This window comes from Notolepis coatsorum (genome assembly GCF_963971535.1).
Source record: "Notolepis coatsorum genome assembly, chromosome: 5".
NCBI lineage: Eukaryota > Metazoa > Chordata > Actinopteri > Aulopiformes > Paralepididae > Notolepis > Notolepis coatsorum.
In genome coordinates this window covers 129,580,902-129,602,068 of record NC_140169.1, presented here as the reverse complement: position 1 = coordinate 129,602,068, position 21,167 = coordinate 129,580,902, and the positions used below count along the sequence as shown (strand labels likewise).

General features: G+C 42.1%; 1 protein-coding gene across 2 annotated transcripts; it reads left to right on the top strand.

The window, feature by feature from the left end:
• The first annotated feature begins 1,337 nt into the window (after positions 1-1,337).
• Positions 1,338-20,806, top strand: lgals8a (galectin 8a). Of its 2 annotated transcripts, XM_084315050.1 has the most exons (9): positions 1,338-1,467; positions 1,956-2,044; positions 9,048-9,258; positions 13,114-13,233; positions 13,417-13,464; positions 13,654-13,680; positions 15,167-15,255; positions 18,044-18,209; positions 19,252-20,806. In XM_084315050.1, the coding sequence occupies exons 1-9, from the start codon at positions 1,429-1,431 to the stop codon at positions 19,399-19,401; spliced, it is 939 nt and encodes a 312-aa protein (XP_084171176.1). In that variant the 5' UTR covers positions 1,338-1,428; the 3' UTR covers positions 19,402-20,806. The 2 variants fall into 2 exon arrangements, with proteins under 2 accessions (XP_084171176.1, XP_084171177.1); XM_084315051.1 differs by lacking the exon at positions 13,654-13,680.
• Positions 20,807-21,167: the final 361 nt, after the last annotated feature.

The following is a 21,167-nucleotide window of genomic DNA, read 5'->3' as shown; positions in this document are numbered from 1 at the left end:
GGGTCAACAAAGGACGGCTGACTTTTATAGTTTACTGTTGAATAATGGGTGGTCAATGTTAAACGGCAAGTGCATTACGCAAGGAACAATTTAATTTCAAGAGCTGCTGGTCAATGTCAACCGGTTTTAGCATGAATTGAACTTGTCACCTAAAAGTGGCTTTCCTTGATGTTGCCCTGTTTGTGGTGGGTCCCCATGAGTACTGCCTTGTTTCAATAAGCTTTGGTCCTGTGCCAAGCATAGTGGTGCGTCCCCACTTGCCAATGTTCATTTTGTGCACTAACCAGTCGACGGTAGGTGAGGTCCACTACTTGTGGAAAATAGTGTGTAATATATAGTGTGCCTAATGTAAATGACTCCAGTTGATTGACTAGGCTCTGGGAAAATGATTAATAGTACACAACGGGTAACATTTTGAAATGGAGGCTTAAGAAATACTCTTTGGAAGGACAACAAATATTACGTACACTACTTCAAGGCCTCTATTGTGTAAACTGATGTATTCTGGTTCATAATACCAATAGCTTATTTTCTATCTTTAGACGGGCTCTTGAATGTAAACATGCCATTGTGTGTGTATATATATTTAAAGATTGGGGCTTTAAATGCATAGTCATCAGTAGCATCTTCTAAGGCAGTGGTTCTCTATGTGGAGTCCAGGGAATCTTATGGGTGTTCCAGGAAGTCTCTTGGAAAAAAATCACTCCTTCACTAGACGTTAGCCCAATTAGAGTGAGTGACTACTCTTAATCATAGGTTTCACTCTTTCCTATCTCCCCAGCTACAGTATAGACAGTTGTGGAATTAAAGGGGCAGCTGTAAGTATTTGTAGCTCTACATTCTGACAGCCATCACTGATGGGAGTGTTTGGTCAGTAACCCAGCCCAGTCCCTCTGCTCTACAGAAAATAAAATGTCTGGTAGGTGGGGTGGGCTGTACATTGGAGGTGGTGGGTGGGGTGGGGGGGTTGGGCGGGAGGGGGGGGACATTGTACAACTGTACAAGCAAAACTTTACATTGGAATATTGACAACCATACTTGGTCATTTACTGTACATTGGAGGGGGTTGGGTTAGGACATTTACATGGGCCAGTTTCGAATTGCAGTCTCCCGTAGGTGTTCTTTGAGAGTGTTTTTGAAGTGGGCAGCACTGTTAAACAGGTCGTGGGTGGGGATGGGGGAATATTGAAACGATTTAGCAAATACATGTATTGCAGCAAAAACAAATGCAATTCAACATCCAGGAAAAAGCTCGCTTATCCTTGATTTCGGCTCCTAGAGAACTTGACGCAACCTTGTGAACGTCAGCCTTGGTAAAAAAAAAAGGTCCGTGGGTACGCAAGCGGAAGTAAACAACTAATTTGACATTCCATTTGGGAAAGTAGACTTTGAGCTGGACGCATCGGCAGTAGCTAGCCATACCTAAATATGTCGATTACAAACCCGAAACAAACTGTTTTGAATCCGGTGAGATATCTCTATTTGTTTAGAATTAAGTGAGATAATGATAATACCATTTTAAAATGTTCATCATTACGATTTGCTATGATGGCTCGCACGTCATCTTACTTAGCACTTGCTAATAGTTAGCTAACGGGTAGATGGATCATGTGATGGATGTTTTTCATGTGCTGCTGCGGACACCATGCAACCAACGCAGTATAATATTTTAACTACGCCATTTGAAATTCTGAAGCGATGCACTCTTGATATAATGGCCTTCTTGGCTCTGGGTCTCAATAAAGCGACCACTGGGGTCGGTAGTGGCTATGTTGTTAATGACTACATATACGAAACCATCTTCTCTGCAATTAAACTTAACGTGACTTATAATTATACTAGGCCATGCGAATATCTTAAAGATGTTTGTATGCGTCCGTTTTGTATATTTAAGTCACGAATTCCCTCATGTTGAACTGCTTTGAAGAAACTAATATTTTGTAAATTTCACACAGTGCATTCCATATGCTGGGACGATCCTAGGGGGTCTGCTCCTTGGGGAGATGGTGCTCATTCAAGGCTCTGTCCCAGAGGATTCCGAGAGGTACTGCATACAACATTGTCTCACCACACAGAACTTTTAAATTGATTGATTGATTGAAAACTTTATTAACAAATTGCAGAATGGGTACAAATTACAATACAGTACGGCTCAATACAAAACAACTGCTAAGAGGATGCAGACCAGAAAAAATACGTTTGTCTTGTTTACATCAGGGTCCCACATTTTCAATTAATCATGACATTTATGACATACAGGACATACAGATATACAGAACTGTGTAGTAAAAAGAGATCATACAAAATATATACATCCGAAGGGGAAGAAACATTACATTTACAGGGGCCAGTTTCAGGGATTCACATTCCTTAGGTAGGGCGTTCCACATTATTGTGGCATAATTGCGAAACGTGTTTAGTCCCTTGTTTGAGCCGAATCTGGGTTGAACATGATTTGTGGAACTCCCTCTGGTGTTGTGGTCGTGTAATTCACTGACCTTTGGGAAGTATTTCGACATGTGTATGATGTATCCCAGTGGTGGAGTGTATCTTGTAGACCAGGCCCATTGCAAGTTGCTGTAGAGCTGCCGCGGTATTGCTGTTTTCCTTACCGCACAAATTTGCAAAATATTTCCTACCGCGCGGTTATTACACACACCAAAAAAAAAAAAAAAAGTTTGAATGCATTTTTTTTAGTAGTAGTCTACTCTTTATAGCATATAGCCTGCCTCTAGTCTAAATGTCTATCTTTAGAGGATGACTTTGCAGCATGAATATTGTTTGGGATTCGGCAAGCACGCATTAGTTATTGAAAGTGAAACACGGATTCGAAGTTTTCCCTCTGGTCGTTTGCAGTTCACTCAGTGTCGCGGGCAGGGCTGGTTACCCCCCCGACCCTTTCTTATTATTATTACTATAAAGTTACTACTTTATAATAAAGGCATTCGTTTTGTGGCATTCACATTATATAGTTATACGTTCAATAACATCAGCGTATTTACCGGACGATAGCAAGGCAAGCAATACTCTATTCATATCTCAGTTCCTTTCTTTGCTCAGAGCGTGCTGAGTTGTCCCATTCTGCGGTCTGTTAATAAAGTTTTCAATCAGACAAGTGTATAGAACGAAGGGCTTTTATTATAACATTCGTTGCAGACAGTAAAATCATTATGTCTCGTTTAGTACTCCTGAAGAGCGATTGTAGTCCACTCCGGCGGAGAGTTAAAGCTAACGTTATTAGCCGTGTTGTGATGATCTGACATTCAGGACGTAAAAAACGTGTGACGCGTCTCTCTTCTGACCAATCAGTGGTCTGCAATGTTTCACGTGACTTTTCTGGTACCCAATAGGGTCGCTTGGAACCTCGATAGAGAAGTAGGGTATATCTGCAGAGCCGCAAGCCCAACGAGAGGAGGGTAATTTATTATTATTATTATAAAAAACAGCGGTGACGCGGTATTCAGCCTACTCTGCGGTGGCCGTGATGTAACAGCGATACCGCGGTAATGCGGTAATCGCGGCAGCTCTAAGTTGCTGTACTCTTGTCAAATTGTCAAAATGTGCAGGGGTAAGGTGGGTTTTATGAGTAAGGACAAGCAGTAGTCTGACCAGTTTGTTTTGTGATGTTTGTAGCCTTGTTTTTAGGGCCTTTGAGGTGCTTTGGTACCAAGAGGTGCAAGCATAGTCGTAGTACCCTTGAATGAGTGCTCCTGTTAGAGTCTTCAAGGTATTCTTGTTTACCAGAGAGGAGATCTGGTACAAGAATCTTGTTTGTTGGTTGACTTTTTTGATTACATTGGTTGCCATTTTGTCACAGGAAAGATTTGCCTCTAGAATGGAACCCAGGGCCCTCATTTATCAATGGTGCAACTGCGTACGCACAGATATGTGCGTAAACCGTGCGTACGATAATTTCTAAGCAAAGTGTGGGACTTATCATTGAACGTGTGCTTGAGATTGTGAGTATATCTACGCACAGCTCAGAGTACATTGCGCCCAGCGGTAGAATATGAAGACTGCAGATGGACGGAATATGCTTTCATCAGTTTCATGCATTAGTTTCAACAGTGACGTGTTCTGTATGACCCGTAATTCATTATAGTTAATTGTAAAATAGCGACATTAGTGTAATTATTTTCAAACCCTATAAATAGCATTTGGAATAGGTATTTCTGAATGAATTCAGCCTGGTTCATAGCGTTATTATAGGAATACTTCTCGCGGTGTGCGCTCAGATGTTTTCAGAGATATAGGGCAGTCTATTTGCAGAGAGAGAACATAATAATATTAAGTAGAGTCCACTACCCAAGACACATTCTCCTTGATTTGTACCACAATTTGGGACCCAAATTTGAGCGTGGAGCAAAACGCAGTGTTGGATGTCGTAATTTCCCTAGCCCCTTTCGTGACTGTGATGCACCGATTCACTCGGTGCATCACAGTCACGAAAGGGGCTATAATTTCCCCAATCCCCAACTACATACAAAATCCATATATCAATAACAGGAGGCCAAGAGAGGATTTTACGCCAGGTTACCCAACATCATCGTAGTAATAGACTGTACCCATGTAGCTTTCAAAGCTCCATCAATAAACAAATCCAGTTATGTGAACGGGATTCCACTCGTTCAATGTACAGATAATCTGCGATGCACATTTTGGCTGATAATGTCATTGCCGGTGGCTGGGAGGAACACGACTCATTCAGAATCAGTATTGTACAGCCATCACTGATCATAATACAATATCATAATTGTATTTAAATCAATTGTAATGTTATTACTGGGGTATCTGTAATTAAAACATAACTTAAATGCAGATCAGGGTTATCCACTGAAGCCATAATGATGACTGTCCAACACCACAGGCTCACAAGCGCACAATAGGCATTGTAGAGCGCAGAGTTGGCCTGCTGAAATTGATTTCATTTCAGTCATTACAGTGCTTAATGTCGGGTCAGCTTGTCATTTATTTCTGTCAATGTGCTGGTTCTGTAGCAGGACTGGGTCAGTCAACATCCTTGGCACCGACGATATACACGCCCCCTCCTCCTCAGCGGAGTTGTCTGTGAACTTGACAACTTCATTGGATTTATTTATTCTCAAAAAATATCTATAATCATACGATTAAATATTGTTTAAAATAAAACGCTAAATACTATTATTCTGTGTCATGTTTCCAAATAAGATTGTTCACAGCGGGAAATGCTGTATACGTTCAATTTGTTGGTTACACCTCCATGATCAATCGCGCTCTAGTGAAGTTTCTCATAGTTCGCTCGGCATTATTTCACATCCCATGGGGGTGTTTCAGTACCATATGGATAATAGACGGTAAGAACAATGGTATTTATCAACATGGAGTGTGCGTATGACCTGTGCACGCACGGTTGATAAATCTGTGCGTAGAGACATTCTAAATTCCTTGCGTAGGAACAAAAATAGAACACTTTCTACGCATTATTGATAAATGAGGGCCCAGGTAGGTAATTTCATCTTTCCTTGTGACAATAATGTCACCCACTGTAACAGAGAAGCCGTTGGCCTTGCTGAGTTTGCTATTTGATCCAAAGAGAATGGATTCTGTTTTACCCAGGTATAATGATAGTTTGTTATCAGCAAGCCAGGTCCAGATAATGCCGAGTTCAGGGCTTTTTCAACCTGCAACTTGTCCCTGTCAGAGACCAGCAGGGCTGAGTCGTCTGCGAAAAGGAACAAGTTGCAGTCACAAGCTGATGACATGTCATTTGCATAAATTAGGAACAGTAAAGGTCCTAGTATGCTTCCTTGTGGAACACCACAGCTCACTGGGAGGGGGGGGGGGGGCAGTGTACCGCTCACCTCCACCATCTGTTCTCTCCCCTCCAGGTAGGATTGCATCCAGGTCACTGATGAACTATCAAAACCAATTGCTTTTAGCAGCTTATGAATCAGAATGGAGTGATTGACAGTGTTGAAAGCCTTTTGGAGGTCCACCATGACCATGCCACAGTATTTGCCCGCGTCCACTTCGTGTTTTATGTGGTCGTTCAAATAGAGAAGGCATGTGTCAGTCAGCGTTTCCGTTAGCCGGTAATTACCGGTATTTGACCGGCAAAATCTGTTGAAGTCCGACATATTTAATCTCTCCGGTCATAATGTCCGGTGAAAATAATTCCCTCTAAACACAATTTGATTATTTGAATTGTATTAAAATAGGCTAAAATTAAATAGCCTATGCGATGAACGAAACAAACAATCATTACATTTGTTTCATCGTTGCTTCACCAAACAGCCGGTCTAATAATGACATCCTGTTGTCAGCGCGAGCTGGCTGCTGATATATTTGCGAGAAGCATCCATCTGCCGGCCGGCAGGGTGCAGTACTCCAATTCAGCCATTGGCAATTCAGCTGTTGGGTGGGGGCGCTGCTGAGCGGTTTCCAGACCGGACCTAAAAACACTGCTGCTTCATGCTTCACGTAAATATATCAGCAGCCAGCTCGCGCTGACAACAGGATGTCATTATTAGACCGGCTGCTTGGTGAAGCAACGATGAAACAAATGATTGCATAGGCTATTTAATTTTAGCCTATTTTAATACAATTCAAATAATCAAATTGTGTTTAGAGGGAATTATTTTCACAGGACATTATGACCAGCACCACCTCGTTGGGAGGTGGAGATATACATCACGCAAACCCATGATAATGTTGCCGTCTCTCTCTGCCAAATTTCTCAGTTCTTCGCTTGATATAATTAATACAAATGTCCAATATAACGGAATTCGTTAGCTCATAAAAATGTGATTATAACAGACTGCTGTTTATTAAGGTCGGGCAGACTGCCCACCGACACCTCAAGTCGGCAGCAGCACGAAGTTTCGAGGGACTTATTTTATTTGGAATATATTAATGACTGTATATACGCAAAAGTAGCCTAGTTTTAAGTTAAAATATTATAAATGCCTTGATGATGTCATTCTTTATATAGGCATATCAATTGTTTTTAAGCTCAATAAACTCTGACCGGAATTTATCCCATTTGTCCGGTAGATTGAAATCTACCGGACACTCAGACCTGCAAAAAAAAATTCTAACGGAAACCCTGGTGTCAGTGGAATGGGATGTTCTGAAGCCAGATTGGAATTCGTAGATTAGCTTTTTTTCCCGCGAAGTACTTTTTGACATGTTCGTAGACAATTTTTTCCACGGTAGTTGCCTGGGTCTAATTTGCTGCCTTTTTGTGCAGGGGGGGTCACTCTCGCAATTTTGAAATATTTGGGGACATGTCCCTGTTTTATGGAGAGGTTTATTATGTGGGTGATGACTGGGGTGATGGTGGCTGCTGAGTCTCTGAGGAATTTGGAGGGGATATTGTCATGGCCAGTGGCCTTGTTAGGTAGGAGGGCGCTCAGTTTTTTGAACACCTCATCCGTTGTTACCATTTCGAGTTTGAAGTCGTCTTTGCGAACCCCTAGGTTTTTGTAGTAGGCTAGGATGTGTTCTACTCAAATGCCCAGAGTGGGAGGTTCGTTTATTAACCAGTGTTGTGGCTATGTTTGTAAAGAATATGTTTAAGTAATTGGCCACATTCAGCTTGTCTGTGATGAGTGTTTTCTGTCTTAAAGGGGAACTATTTTACTATTTCTTTCACTATTTGGGCACTTTTACACAATTCCTGTGAGTCTATGGAACACCTCTGTAATATATATATATTTTTTATTCATTGTTTTGTATTTCTAATCAAGTCCTCAAAAACAGCATTTTTCTACCTCAAGATCTCGAGCCGTTTTGAGCCTGGGCAGCAGAACTGTGTGCAGCTCATCTTGCACCTCTTCATTAACATGCAGCGGTGTCTCTCTGACATCACAAATCGCGCACATTTTCAAATGACTCAGTTCAGTGAGGGTGAATATTGTGAGAGGAGAATTGGAAGAATGCGCCAATATGAGAATTTTGAGACATAGATCATATTAATATAAGTTCACATAGCTAGGAAACAATGCTAAACACTCAAAAAGGCCATTTATAAGATAGTTCCCCTTTAAAACCTCTTAACATGCGGCCAGAAAAGTAGCCATTTTTGTTTTAGTTTGAGGACTGCATACCTTTTTTGCAAACCAAAATATTATACTTTATACTTATAGCACATGCATAAGCCTGGTCTCTTTTGAAAGATAACATTCTGAAGTGTATGATACAATAAAGAAAGATAACTTTTAGTGCTAATGAAATAGAGTAACATCTGAACTTGAGTAGTAGAAAAACTTGTTACTCAAGTTTTTCTGTAGTAGTTAGTAGTCCAGAAGTAGTATTTCCCCAGAAATTCGTATGGCTTAAAAAACTCCCAGGATCCATAGCCTGAAGCCTTATGTAGTACATGTCCAAATCATAAAGATCCGTTCAGAAATTAGTGATTAGGAGTGATTTTGGTAAACTGTGTACAAAAGAAAAGCTCAGTTTTCTCATAGACTTCAATTCATTCGGCGGTCTTTCTTTTCCTGTTTTCGCTCATGAGTTTTTCACCTAGATCCCTGATTCGTACATCCCCAGGTGGGGTATCATTGGAAAGCCACACTCATTGGCTACAACCCTGTCCAATCATTTTCGAGATCGCCAAATGATTGACGGAACTAGACCCCAAGGGAGTAGTATTTGCGCAATATCGTGTACTTTGCGCAAGCCTCAAATATCGGCATGTAATTCGAGAACCGCTGAACGGATTTTGTCACCTGAAAGGGCTATCGACAGGCAACAAATGCGACTTTAATTCGATATATATATTGCATTAAAAAATATGCACACCCGACCCACTAGAGGTCGCCAAAGTGCCGGTGGGCAAATCGTCCTCAAAAGGGCCCTCATGTGGGCCCTTGCAGCTTAAGATGTTGATGTTTGTAAATCTGGTTTTCAGTTTCTTACTGCAGCCTAGTTGGTTGTTGAGTAATTTCCAAAGCTCTCTGGGTTTGTTTTTGTTTTACATCATTGATGAAGTTTTTATGATAATTTATCATGTTACCTATGAGTAAAATTTACATTGTTGACAGACTGCTGTGATGTTGTTCCAGGTTTCAAATAGATTTCACATGTGGCAGCAGTGTAAAGCCAAGAGCGGACATAGCCTTTCACTTCAACCCAAGATTCAAGAGATCTCCATGCATCGTCTGCAACACTCTACAGAAGGAGCACTGGGGGAAGGAGGAAATCCTGTACAAGATGCCCTTCGACCAAGGCTCATCATTTGAGATCATTGTCTTGGTGCAGAAAGATGTGTTCAAGGTGAGATAATCACATCTAAATTCATAACGTCCGTTGAAAAATATTAATTTCACGTCACAAATAGATCAATACAGTTTGTATTAAGTGATGTTGCATTTCTTTTCCAAATGTAGCCAAGAGTAAAGACCCTAACCCTATCAAAACAGCAGTCAAAGTGTATATTTTCAGCACTACATTTGTTTACCAATGATATTAAGTGTTATTAGTGAAATATGAGCTTATAAAAATCTGCGCATTGCCCCGGAAAACCTTAGATGGTTTCAACTACACTACCCAGCTCACACCAGCCGCATACAAACTGTAGTCCAACCATTTTTCTTTTACAAATATTGATGTGAAAATCGTGTTTATATCTCACGGGTCGAACAAACTTCAGCGTTATTGCCATAAAATACAACGTATATTGTTTCTTTACCTTTCTGTGAACGTCTAGGATAAAAACTGCGTTGCAATCCTGTAAAAAATGGCAGAGCTATGGACATTATACAAAAGTAACTATTTCATTCATGGTATTTGCTGCCCTGTAACGGGCGCCTGGTGGTACTAAATCCAGATTTACCTCTGCCATTAGAAAGAGGAGATTTGGCCCGATCCATAGATGTATGACTTGGCCATAATAAGGTAATTTATAGGCCTGATATTCTTTTTTTTTTATCCACTTTTTCTCCCATTTTCTATATTTTCTCCCATCCCAATTTCGTATCATCCAATTCAACCCTCCCCTGTCACGAACGCTGTTTCTTGCCTCCCACAAGCCGGCTGCAATGTGGACTAAGTCATACATAGCACAAGTCCCCTCCGGTACTTGAGGTAACAGCAGTCGCATCTTTTCACCTGCGCAGCTCGATCTCTCAGTGGCGAGGAGTAACGCGTGGGAGGCTCACGCTGCCCCCGACACTTCCTGATTCTACTGCGCAGGCGCACCAACCGACCGGTAGGAGTCGCTGTCCACAACGCCCGATCCCCACCCATCAGTTTCCCACCCCCTAATACGGCCAATGTGTATTAGTATGAACGACCAGCTAAACTGAAAGCAATGTGGAGCGCTGGGCTCGAACAGGCGAGCCCAGCGTCTCCGCATTCGTGGCGAGCGCCTTGCCCACTACGCCACGTAGCCGCCCATAGGCCTGATATTCTATATTCATATTTCAAATTACATGTGTCCGGATGGCAAAATTCAGTACTGTGTCTACAAAACCCCCTGTAAATCATCTGCCCTTTATTAATTTGCTTAGATTTGTTTGTACACAATGAGCTCAGTGGCAATTTCTGGTCAATGTTAGCATGGTGTTATTCACTGTCAAAGATGGAAAAGAATAAAAAATAATTTATATTCTCCTTTGGTTCATTACAATTTACTCAAGCATAGTAACAGACACAATATTTCTGACACTTGGAATACATTCCCTGAGGTACATAGATGTCCCTCGATATGAGGAACATGCAAATGGGCCTTGTAGAAGTGGAGCAAACCTCCATTTACTTGGGTATGTACATTTAGGTGAATTTTCTGAAAATATGGCTTCAGTTTCATTACAACTTTTCTAGCAGTGTCAATTGAAAGGGGGATTCTGGTATTTAAAATGAATAATGGCGACAACAATTTTTGTAATTGGTCCAGTATTGAGAGAGATCGCTTCAGCCGGCAGCCACAAAACAGGCTGCAATGTAATCATACGGGGCATTCATGCACGTCAAAATACGTCCACTAAAAGAGCTTATTTAGCCACGGACTTCACACAGTTTTCACAGACTACCTTTTGTTGGATAAGGACACGCTGAAAACAAATGGATGAACACACTCCTGTCTGTACACTGTGCCTTTCAGACCATTGGGTCTGTGATTGATTGATTGAAAACTTTATTAACATATTGCAGAATGGGTACAATACAGTACGGGCCGGCTCAATACAAACAACTGCTAAGAGGATGCAGACCAGAAAAAGACTTTTGTCTTGTTTACATAAGGGAATCATGTAGAGATAATTTTGACCCTGATGACTACTGCCAGTCCAAGAGAAGAAATCCTGTACCAAAGCACCTTTTCCTAAAGCCAAATGTTGTTCCAAGAGCAGAGAGACCTGTTGTAGACAGTGGAGGTAATGTTATTGTAGCTAAAGTTATTGTGTTGACCTGGCATCAGTACACACAAAAGTTTGGCAGGATAACCGCAAAAACAATCACTCAAAAAGCGACTAGTATGTACAAAATATCAACTGACTGATTATAAAATATCTATATACGGTAGATTTATTTCCCCTTTGCGACTTCTTTTGTAAACATCAGAAAAACACCCCTGGCCATAAATAGTGGAATGGATAAACAGAGACCGGAAGAAGCGTAAACACAAAGGTCTTTCTCTGTAAGGATCCTTCACATAATGTTGTCAGACACATAATGACAATCTGAGCCTTTTAGTGGCAAAATAAAGCTCTTTTAGTGGACGTACTTTGACGTGAATGCCCTGTGTGATTACATTGCAGCCTGTTTTGCGGCTGATGGCTAAAGCGATCTCTGTCAATACCAATACCAAATCCAAAACATTTTGTCCCTATTATTAATTTAGACACCAAATGATAGAAAAATAGCGTCCAGGTTAAAAAAAATACCAGAATTTCCCGTTTTAAAGGGAAGTGCCACCGCCATTTTAAGAATGTATTTGTGAACACGCACCATTCTTACTGAGGTTTATATTCTAGCATTTGTAGAAGGTTTTTCGTCAGAATTAAAAAAAAAAACTAATTTGGGTTTAAGAGCTCATGCAAACATTTTATGCCCTCATAAAGTCGGAGCCATTCATTGTCTATGGAGCAGCCCCAAATTTAACATCCCAGTTACATCACCGATTGGAGGGTTCTCTAGCTTTAACTCATTCTGCGCCAATCACGGAAAAAGTCGGGTTAACTCGCCAACCGTTCAGCGTCAATCACGAGAAAAGTCAGGTTTTAATCGTTATTTCTTTTATTAGCTATATCCATACATTTTTCATCTATCCAGCCTGATGTTATCATTGGGAATGGGTCTGAGCTCGCAAAAGGGCAAAAACCACCGCTGTATTGCACTCCATTAGAAATGGTGTAGTTTCTTTTCTGGGCCGATCTGAGCCGTGCGGGCGGGGTTTAAATACTCCGGCACGACTAGCGTTTACAACGTTACATCTGCGATGCTGATATATTTTAAGCACTCCCAAATGTCCCAGTCTCCCCATTGATTAAAGCGATGGCGCTCTAGCACCCCCTGGCACCCCGACCCCTGGCGCTGATTGAGTTAAGAAAGAGTGGTGTGAATTCTTAAAATGGATGGCATTCCATTCCAAAAGTATTGCATGTGTTTATTCTTATTCTATAATGAATGACCCGAATAACCTGCATAAATCAGTGTTTTTCTGTGACATTGTGAGATGGTTATCTTGGTTGGCTGTGGTAACCATTAAATGAACTGGCTTAAACATTTAGAAAATAGCTGCAGAAAGTTAAGAAGAAATTGAGAGAAACCCTTCATGTAGATTATTGGTTAACTCCTTTTCTTGCCAAGACCACCCAAATACAGCTCAGGAGGACCGTCTGTATCTGTAATTTGTGCTGTTAAAAGAACACAGCAACATTATGGGAAATGTTGCGTTCAGTAGAAAGCTAGCCTAGTTTAGCGCAAATTAATGGAAGTGGATACGGACCACTAGCCTAGCTTAAAACTAAAAAAGGTGTTTTTTCGCCAACAGCTAGGCTAGCTGGTCCTTATCCACTTCCTTTTAACTTGCAAACTAAATGATGGTGAACCTCGTTGGGTTATTTGGGAAAAGTGAGGAGTCCATGTGTTTAGTTTAGTTTCTCTTTGTGTCCCCATCTCTTGTTTTAGGTGGCAGTGAATGGCGTTCATGTGTTGGAGTACAAACATAGGCTGGATCTAGACAAAGTAGACACGATGAACATCTCTGGGAAGGTCGATGTGCAGGCAATCGGCTTCATCCCACTCTCTGTAAGTAAATCTCAAGCCCCATATCTAGCATTTGGATTCAAGACTAATATTTTGCAGTGTGTTCGCAGTAATGTATAGCTGTGATATTGTAACTAAATGATTTTCTTTTTAAATTAAGTTTATCTTTAAAATAAATGTCTTAAATGTATCATATTCCCTGTGTTTTGTCACTTCTAACTTTAGAGTGCAAGTCCTCTCCCTTCCATAGTGAACAAAGTCACACAACCAAATGTAAGGATGTTGAAAAAAACGTATTCTTTGCATGTTTCACACGAGAGAATAGCATGGGATAGAGTTCACTTTGGTTCACTTGTTTTGTGAAATCACAAGACTTTACATGAGTAAATGCGGTTTGTTTTGAGAAATCACAAGACTTTATGTGAGTAAATGCAGTTTGTTTTTGTTATTTTGCTTTTCCAGGCTTTGCTCTCGTCATCAGGTGACCTGGTGAGTCTCTGTTGCCTGGAAGTCTGCGCTCTTCCATCAGACCTTCTTCTGTTCAGAATTCTGAAGTCATGCGGCACCAGCTGTCGTACAACGGCAATGAATTATCTATGCGATTCAAAACTAAACTGGCAAACTACAGTTTAGAATGTTTCTAGTTAAATTCACCTCCACATCAACTGGGCCTGGAATTTTGAAATAATCTTATTAGGAGAAATCACTTTTTTCCTAGAAATCACCTCCCTTGTTGTTAAATCATCACACTGCCCATAAACTAGTTTAAAGGTCATCTGTAATGTCGTCAAACCGCAACCTCTAGGCAAAAGATGACAACGTGGTATTGCGCTTTATTTGCATTGATTTTGTGCTCTTGTCTGAAGAAGAAGAAGTCTTTATTTGTCATGCAGATGAACACACACATGTAAGATGGGCGACACACTGGAACACACGCATGCATTGGGTCGCCGATGAAATGCCTCTCTGTGCTTGACCCATCCCGGCGGCCTAAATATTAAAGGCAACCAACTTGTGTCTAGCCACGCCCAACTTGCGTCTAGCCACGCCCCCGCGGCGACGCGGCAGCAGCCGCTCCGCTCTGCCGCGGAGCTCCGTCGCGGCAGCATTATGTAGCAGTAATCCCCCCTTTTTTACTATCGAGAACTAGCTCAACTGGCAGCGCTGCCTTGCTGTGGATCATGCGGTCCGTTGGTAACAAGTTCGATTCCCTTCAATTATTATTTTTTTTTTTAAGCGTGCATTCTTTCGCCGGTTAAGTTTAGGCATGTTAACTTTAAGCATTGTTTCGGAGTTGGTTAAGGTTAGGCATTGTTTCGGAGTTGGTTATGGTTAGAAGGGTTAAGTTTAGGCGCTGTTAAGGAGCTGGTTAAGGTTAGAGTTTGTCTTAGAGAATGGCAATAGACAGCCTATTTCCGCGCTGCAGCGCGAGGCAATAGACAGCCTATTTCTGCGCTGCAGCTCTCTCGCGCTGCCGCGGTCACATGGGCGTAGTGGCCAATCAGAGAAACGCTAAGCACAAGTTGGTTGCCGAAAATATTCACGCATCCCGGCGACCGTCGGTTGTGTGATAGTAAAGGGTTAACCTTCTGTCGTGTGGCAGTGAAAGGGTTAACCCATATGTCAGATCAAAACAAAAAAGGCAACAAAGCGCAATACCAAGCAGGGATCTTTTGCCTAGAGGGCGCTGTTGGACGGCATTACAGATTCTACCTCATGTAACGTAGCAAGCAACCCAAGTACATTTCAATATGGCAGCGGTAATAACACAAATATTACTGGAATACACTTGTCTCAGGATCATATGAACCTCTGATGAAAGTAGCAAGATAATCACATTAATACTACCTACTGTGCATGTTGTGCTACGTAAGTAGTGTCGTGTTTCTTGCTGTGTGTGTGTTATATCCCTATGAAAATCACTGACTGTTAGCACTGAATACAATTTAATCTGATGATTTCTTTTCTTTTCCAGAACCTTCCCTTCAGGGGTAAACTGGGGAAGGGTTTGAGTGCAGGACACACCATCACTATCAAAGGACAGACCAGTCTGTATCCACACAGGTACAGTAGACGGGGAAGCCAGGTGTCAAAATGATTGAAGTGCCAGATGGCAGAGTTCCATGAAGCTGCCGTGAGGTCAGGCGGGTCAGGAGTCCACAATGCGGATGCCTTCTAACCACTACATACTGTCTTTGGCAACACTAACGTCAGTACTGCACTGGAAGCCAACGTTAGCTAGCAACAGCACAGCGATGTGGCAGTCCTTACTGTAGATCATCATGATTCTGTTTGTTGGTGGCTTTTCGATGCACGATTTACAGTCGGGTCCATAAATATTTGGACATTGACACAATCTTGGCTCTGTACGCCACCACAATGGACTTCACCGGGGAAAGTGAACCGTTTTATTTATGGATTGTTAGTTTGTCCAATTACCTTTTGATCCCTTAAAAAAGAGGAGGCACATAGAACTTGTTGTAATTCCTACACCGTTCACCTGATTTGGATGTAAATACCCTCAAATGGGCGGCTAGGTGGTGTAGTGGTCTAAGGCACTCGCCACCAGTGTGGAGACGCTAGGATTCGCGTGTTCGAATCCAGCTCTCCACATTGTTTTTCAGTTTGGCTGGTCGTCCGCAGTAATACACATTGGCCGTATTACGGGGAGGGAAAAACTGAAGGGTGGGGATCGAACGTTGTGAACAAGCGACTCCTACAAGTCGGTTGGTGCGCCTGCGCAGTAGAATCAGGAAGTGTCGGGGGCAGCGTGAGCCTCCCACGCGTTACTCCTCGACACTGAGAGACCGAGCTGCGCAGGTGAAAAGATGCGACTGCTGTTACCTCAAGTACCGGAGGGGACTTGTGCTATGTATGACTTAGTCCACATTGCAGCCGGCTTGTGGGAGGCAAGAAACAGCGTTCGTGACAGGGGAGGGTTGAATTGGATGATACGAAATTGGGATGGGAGAAAAATATAGAAAAAAAAATGGGAGAAAAAGTGGATCAAAAAAAAAAAAAAGTAAATACCCTCAAATGAAAGCACATCTTGATCGTTGGTATAATCACGCCATTGGCTGACTATTTCAGTCGGAATTCTCCTCCCCTTCCACTATCTGCGACACTATTTTGCAAGGGCACCATCGCTGCATCCTGGACATAGCAGCGTCCAGGATGATTGTGATTGGTTTAAAGAAATACAAACAAGCCAAAGTGTTTTCCCCCTTATACCAGAATAATGGGTCGTTAAGCCAGAGCCTCTCTCCGGCGCTGCCTGCGCTAACATAGTGTGGAGAGAGAGAGGTCTGGCTACGCGAGAAGGCTCCTCACATGACCCACCTGATGTCACGCCAGCGTTGTGGAGCTCCGGCATTGATCTATCAAGCTCCGCCCTCTTTTCTTGATCTTCCAATCACAACTATTACAGTGGGTGACAATATTGTCACAAGGAAAGATGAAATTACCTACCTGGGATCCATCCTAGAGGCTAATCTTTCCTGTGACAAAATGGCATCCAATGTAATAAAAAAAGTCAACCAACGAACTCGATTCTTGTACCGGATCTGCTCTCTGGTAAACAAGAATACCCTGAAGACTCTGGCAGGAGCACTCATTCAAGGGTACTACGACTATGCTTGCACCTCATGGTACCAAAGCACCTCAAAGGCACTAAAAACCAAATTACAAACATCTCAAAACAAACTAGTCAGACTACTGCTTGACCTGACTCCTAGAACCCACCTCACCCCTGCCCACTTTGCCAACCTAGGATGGCTTAGAGTACAGCAACTTGCAATGGGCCTGGTCTACAAGATACACTACACGACCAAGGTACCCATGTACATGTCAAAATACTTCCCAAAGGTCAGTGAATACCACGATCACAACACCAGAGGGAGCTCCACAAATCATGTGAAACCCAGATTCGGCTCAAACAAGGGACTAAACACGTTTCGCAATTATGCCACATCAATGTGGAACGCCCTACCCAAAGCTGTAAAGGAATGTGAATCACTACCCACTTTCAAAAACACTCTCAAAGAACACCTACGGGAGACTGCAATTCGAAACTGGCCCCTACAAATGTCCTAACCCAGTTGTACAGTAAAGACCAAGTATGGCTTTGTCAGTATTCCAATGTACAGTGTGTGTCCCCCCCCCCACCTCCAATGTACAGCCCCACCCAACCCCACTCCAACTACCCAACCTCCTCCAATGTACAGTTTCTATGTCAAATGTATGTCAGTATTCCAATGTACAGTGTACAGTGTGTCCCCGCCCTACCCAACCCCCCCCCACCTCCAATGTACAGCCCCACCCAACCCCACCCCACCTACCCAACCTCCTCCAATGTACAGTTTCTATGTCAAATGTATATACACTCTTTTTCTGGATTTTTTTTGGTATCACAAACGGTACTGTATTTGCAAATCTGGTATGTCATAAATGTATAGATGTAGCAGTACTGTCTATCTGTATGTCGTGTGTGTCATATGATGAATTGAAAATGGGGGACCCTGATGTAAACAAGACGAAAGTCTTTCTCTGGTCTGCATCCCCTTAACAATTGTATGTATTGAGCTGTACTGTACCCATTCTGCAATCTGTTAATAAACTTTTCAATCAATCAATCAATCTGTCTTCCATCTGGACATTTGTATGAGGAAAGCAACGGTTGTGATTTGAAGGATCAAGAAAAGAGGGAGGGTTTGAGCCAGAGGTCCATTCTTCCACCTCAGTACAAGCACGTTTTTTAAGTTGATTTCTTTCTTTCTCTCCGACACACCAGCAAAACAACTTCATCTGGGTGTGAAAAGCTACCAAACGCAATACCTTTGCTTGTATGTTCCAGCTTTTGTGTGAACCTGAGAGTGGGCAACAGCGAAGACATTGCACTCCATTTGAACCCCCGTATGAAGGCGAGCTCCATCGTCCGCAACTCCTACCTGTCCAACTGCTGGGGCCCCGAGGAGACCAATCTGCCCAGCTTCCCCTTCTCTGCCGGGGAGTACTTTGAGGTACAACGGCTTCCCCATCGTCGAGTTAATTTCGTCGTGTTTGAGGGACTATAAAGTATAAACCGTAACTTCAGATTACATTTGGGAGGTTATCTCTGGCTAATCTAGAGGGAATAGTCTTCATTAGTGTTTAGTAAAACACACATTAATTTAAAGGGGAACTATCTTATAAATGGCCTTTTCCAGTGTTTAGCATTATTTTCTAGCTATGTGGACTTATATTAATAGGATCTATGTCTCTAATTCTCAATTTGGCGCATTCGTCCAATTCTCATCTCGCAATATTGTCCCTCACTCAAGTGAGTCATCTGAAATTTAGCGTATCTGTGACGTCAGAGGTTTCTCATCTGCATAATAACACCCGCCCCATCTATGCTGGCTAGCCAACTGCCAGCTATGCATCTATGCTTGTAGCCAACTGCCAGCCACCTGTATTACTCATTAAGAGACCGCTTGGCCCCTGCGCGTCAATGTCTCTCTCTCTCTCTCCTGTCACTCAAATCGCATTCTGAGTATGGGCAGAGCCCAGCCTCAAAACAGCTTAAAATTTTGACTTAGAAAAATGCTGTTTTTGAGTACCGGTACTTGATTAAAAATACAAAACAATGAATTTTTTTGAAAAAAACCTTACAGATGTGTTCCATAAACTCTCAGGAATTGTGTAAAATTGCCCAAATAGTGAAAGAAATAGTAAAATAGTTCCCCTTTCGTCTTCTCCAGAGGATGAATGAATGGAAGCGGACCGTGCCGGTTAGCCTTCGGGGGAGGTGTTCCTCGTGTCTGCTTCCATTCCATTCCATTCATTGTGCTAAGCTAGGCTAACGTGCAGCCAGATAGCTTTCTACTGAACGCACAGAGAGGAAACCGGTATCTATCTTCTTGTCTCTCTCTGGAGAAGACGATAAGCTAATTTCCCAAAATGTTGGCATGTTCCTTTTTTAAAGATACCGTAGAGCTGCATTGATATACTCTCCTTCCCCTTCCCATGTGGTCCTCATCATCTCCATGACCCCCCTCTCTCCCGCCGCTCCGTGTTCTGCAGATGATCATCCTGTGTGATGATAAGCAGTTTAAAGTCGCCGTGAATGGCGTCCACCAGCTGGACTATAAGCACAGGGTGCAGGACCTGCTCAGCGTCAACGAGCTGGAGATCCTGGGAGACGTGCAGCTGCTGGACGTCAAGCTGTGGTAGCCCCGGACCTCCCGACCCCATCAGCTGCTGGACGTCAAGCTGTGGTAGCCCCGGACCTCCCGACCCCATCAGCCGCCAGAGACGCCGCGCTCTCCAACCAAAGCCTTGGAACAACTTTCCACAACAGTACCACATACTGCTAAGCTCAGCTGCACATCCTCCGTCCAATCCTTAGTATTCATTCTCTGTGTGTGTGTGTGGTTTGGTTATTTCTTACCCAGTCATCTGTTTTTAAAAGTGGTTCCATCGATGAAAACGTGCACTAATGCAATGCATGCTGCACACATGCATACATATATATTTTGAGGTTATTTGTTTTGAATGTAATTCGCAAATGTTTACTACTTGGCAAAGTGAACAAGTAGGGTGGGAATGTATTAGTAATTTTGACAAAGTAACTCAGGCCACTGAGTCGCAGCAGGAGTGTGTGTACCGTCACTCGCTAGACTCTCAAACTAAATAATTTTTTTTTTTTTTTTTTTTTTACCATTCATGGATCGAATCCGTTCAAGTCTTTGATGCATGGAAGAAGGACTAGGTATGTTTATTCAGGGAATCCTTGTGGGTTTGTTTAGGGACTAATCTACTGACCAAAAAGTGCATCATCAGAGGATAAGCTACCTAATTCCATTGTAATTGTAAATGAATATATTCCATAGGCACATAACCATTACTCGAAGCACAGTTCTATTAAATCAATATCCAAATAAGACCATGAGTGAACCATTATGGATACGTATTATTGAGTGGTTCCTTATGATACGTTAACATCATAACTCTATGCAAATCTTAACATCCATCAGATTATTTATGTATTTCTGTGTATCCTTCATCTTTTTATTATTAGACTCACGAGTGACTCACGTTTCATTTGAAAGGGGACATATTATGGGAAAAGGGTTTTGCCTACAGCAGTCTGAAACGTTATTTAGGCGCCGGGGAGAACCTCAGATGAACAAGTTGTTCCTAAACATTGCCCTCTGTGATGTCACAAGGGGGCACCAGCAACCTCTTAGCTTTAGTCAGGAACACTGCCCACTAAATGTGCTGCACATTTTGTAATTTTTATTTTGTTGCTTTTACTCTCGGGCCAGCCAGGGAAGGGAATAATTGATACCAAATTTGGTGTGTAGCTATATCCACCAAGACGGCACATTTAACACAAGGGAAGAAAAAACAGTTAAAATTAGATCTAGACTTGTTTCTTTGCAACAAAAAAACCTGTTAAACATGTTTCAGATTCAAGATGGTTGTATAATTCTTTTTTAAAAGACAAAATATGTCCCCTTTAACCATCTCATCCTAGAACTAAGCAATAACCAGCAAGCATTACCATTAATCGTGCGCATATATCTTGAGATGTACTTTTTGACTATATATATTAAACAAACTATACATACCAGTGTTCTGTATCATTCCTGTTTCAAAGGGTTGTCCCAATAAATCAGTCTTAAGAAAAGCAAGTCTCCGCTCTATATCGACTAGACATCACTGCATCAGCATCAGCATTGCTTTACTCACCTGATTCAAGACCAGATTGGCTCATAAATCATTGCACCATGACACTGCAGTGTATATGGTGACCTAAGCATTGATTCCAGATCAGTACTCTTATTCTTCAAAGTGTGATAAACACAGACCACATAAACAATTAAGTTTGATTCCCACCAAAAAGGAATTCTGACTTGCATTCAGGAACTTCATGCCTCTTAAATGGATTGTTGAGCTGATTTTAGAAGTCACTTAGCACACACTAATGAGAGAGA

Bases quoted from the DNA above. Each gene is read 5' to 3' on its own strand.
- lgals8a (XM_084315050.1), top strand. From the start codon at position 1,429: ATGTCGATTACAAACCCGAAACAAACTGTTTTGAATCCG. The intron at 13,234-13,416 runs GTAAGTAAATCT...TTCTAACTTTAG, and splicing joins TCGGCTTCATCCCACTCTCT to AGTGCAAGTCCTCTCCCTTC. The intron at 15,256-18,043 runs GTACAGTAGACG...TGTATGTTCCAG, and splicing joins ACCAGTCTGTATCCACACAG to CTTTTGTGTGAACCTGAGAG.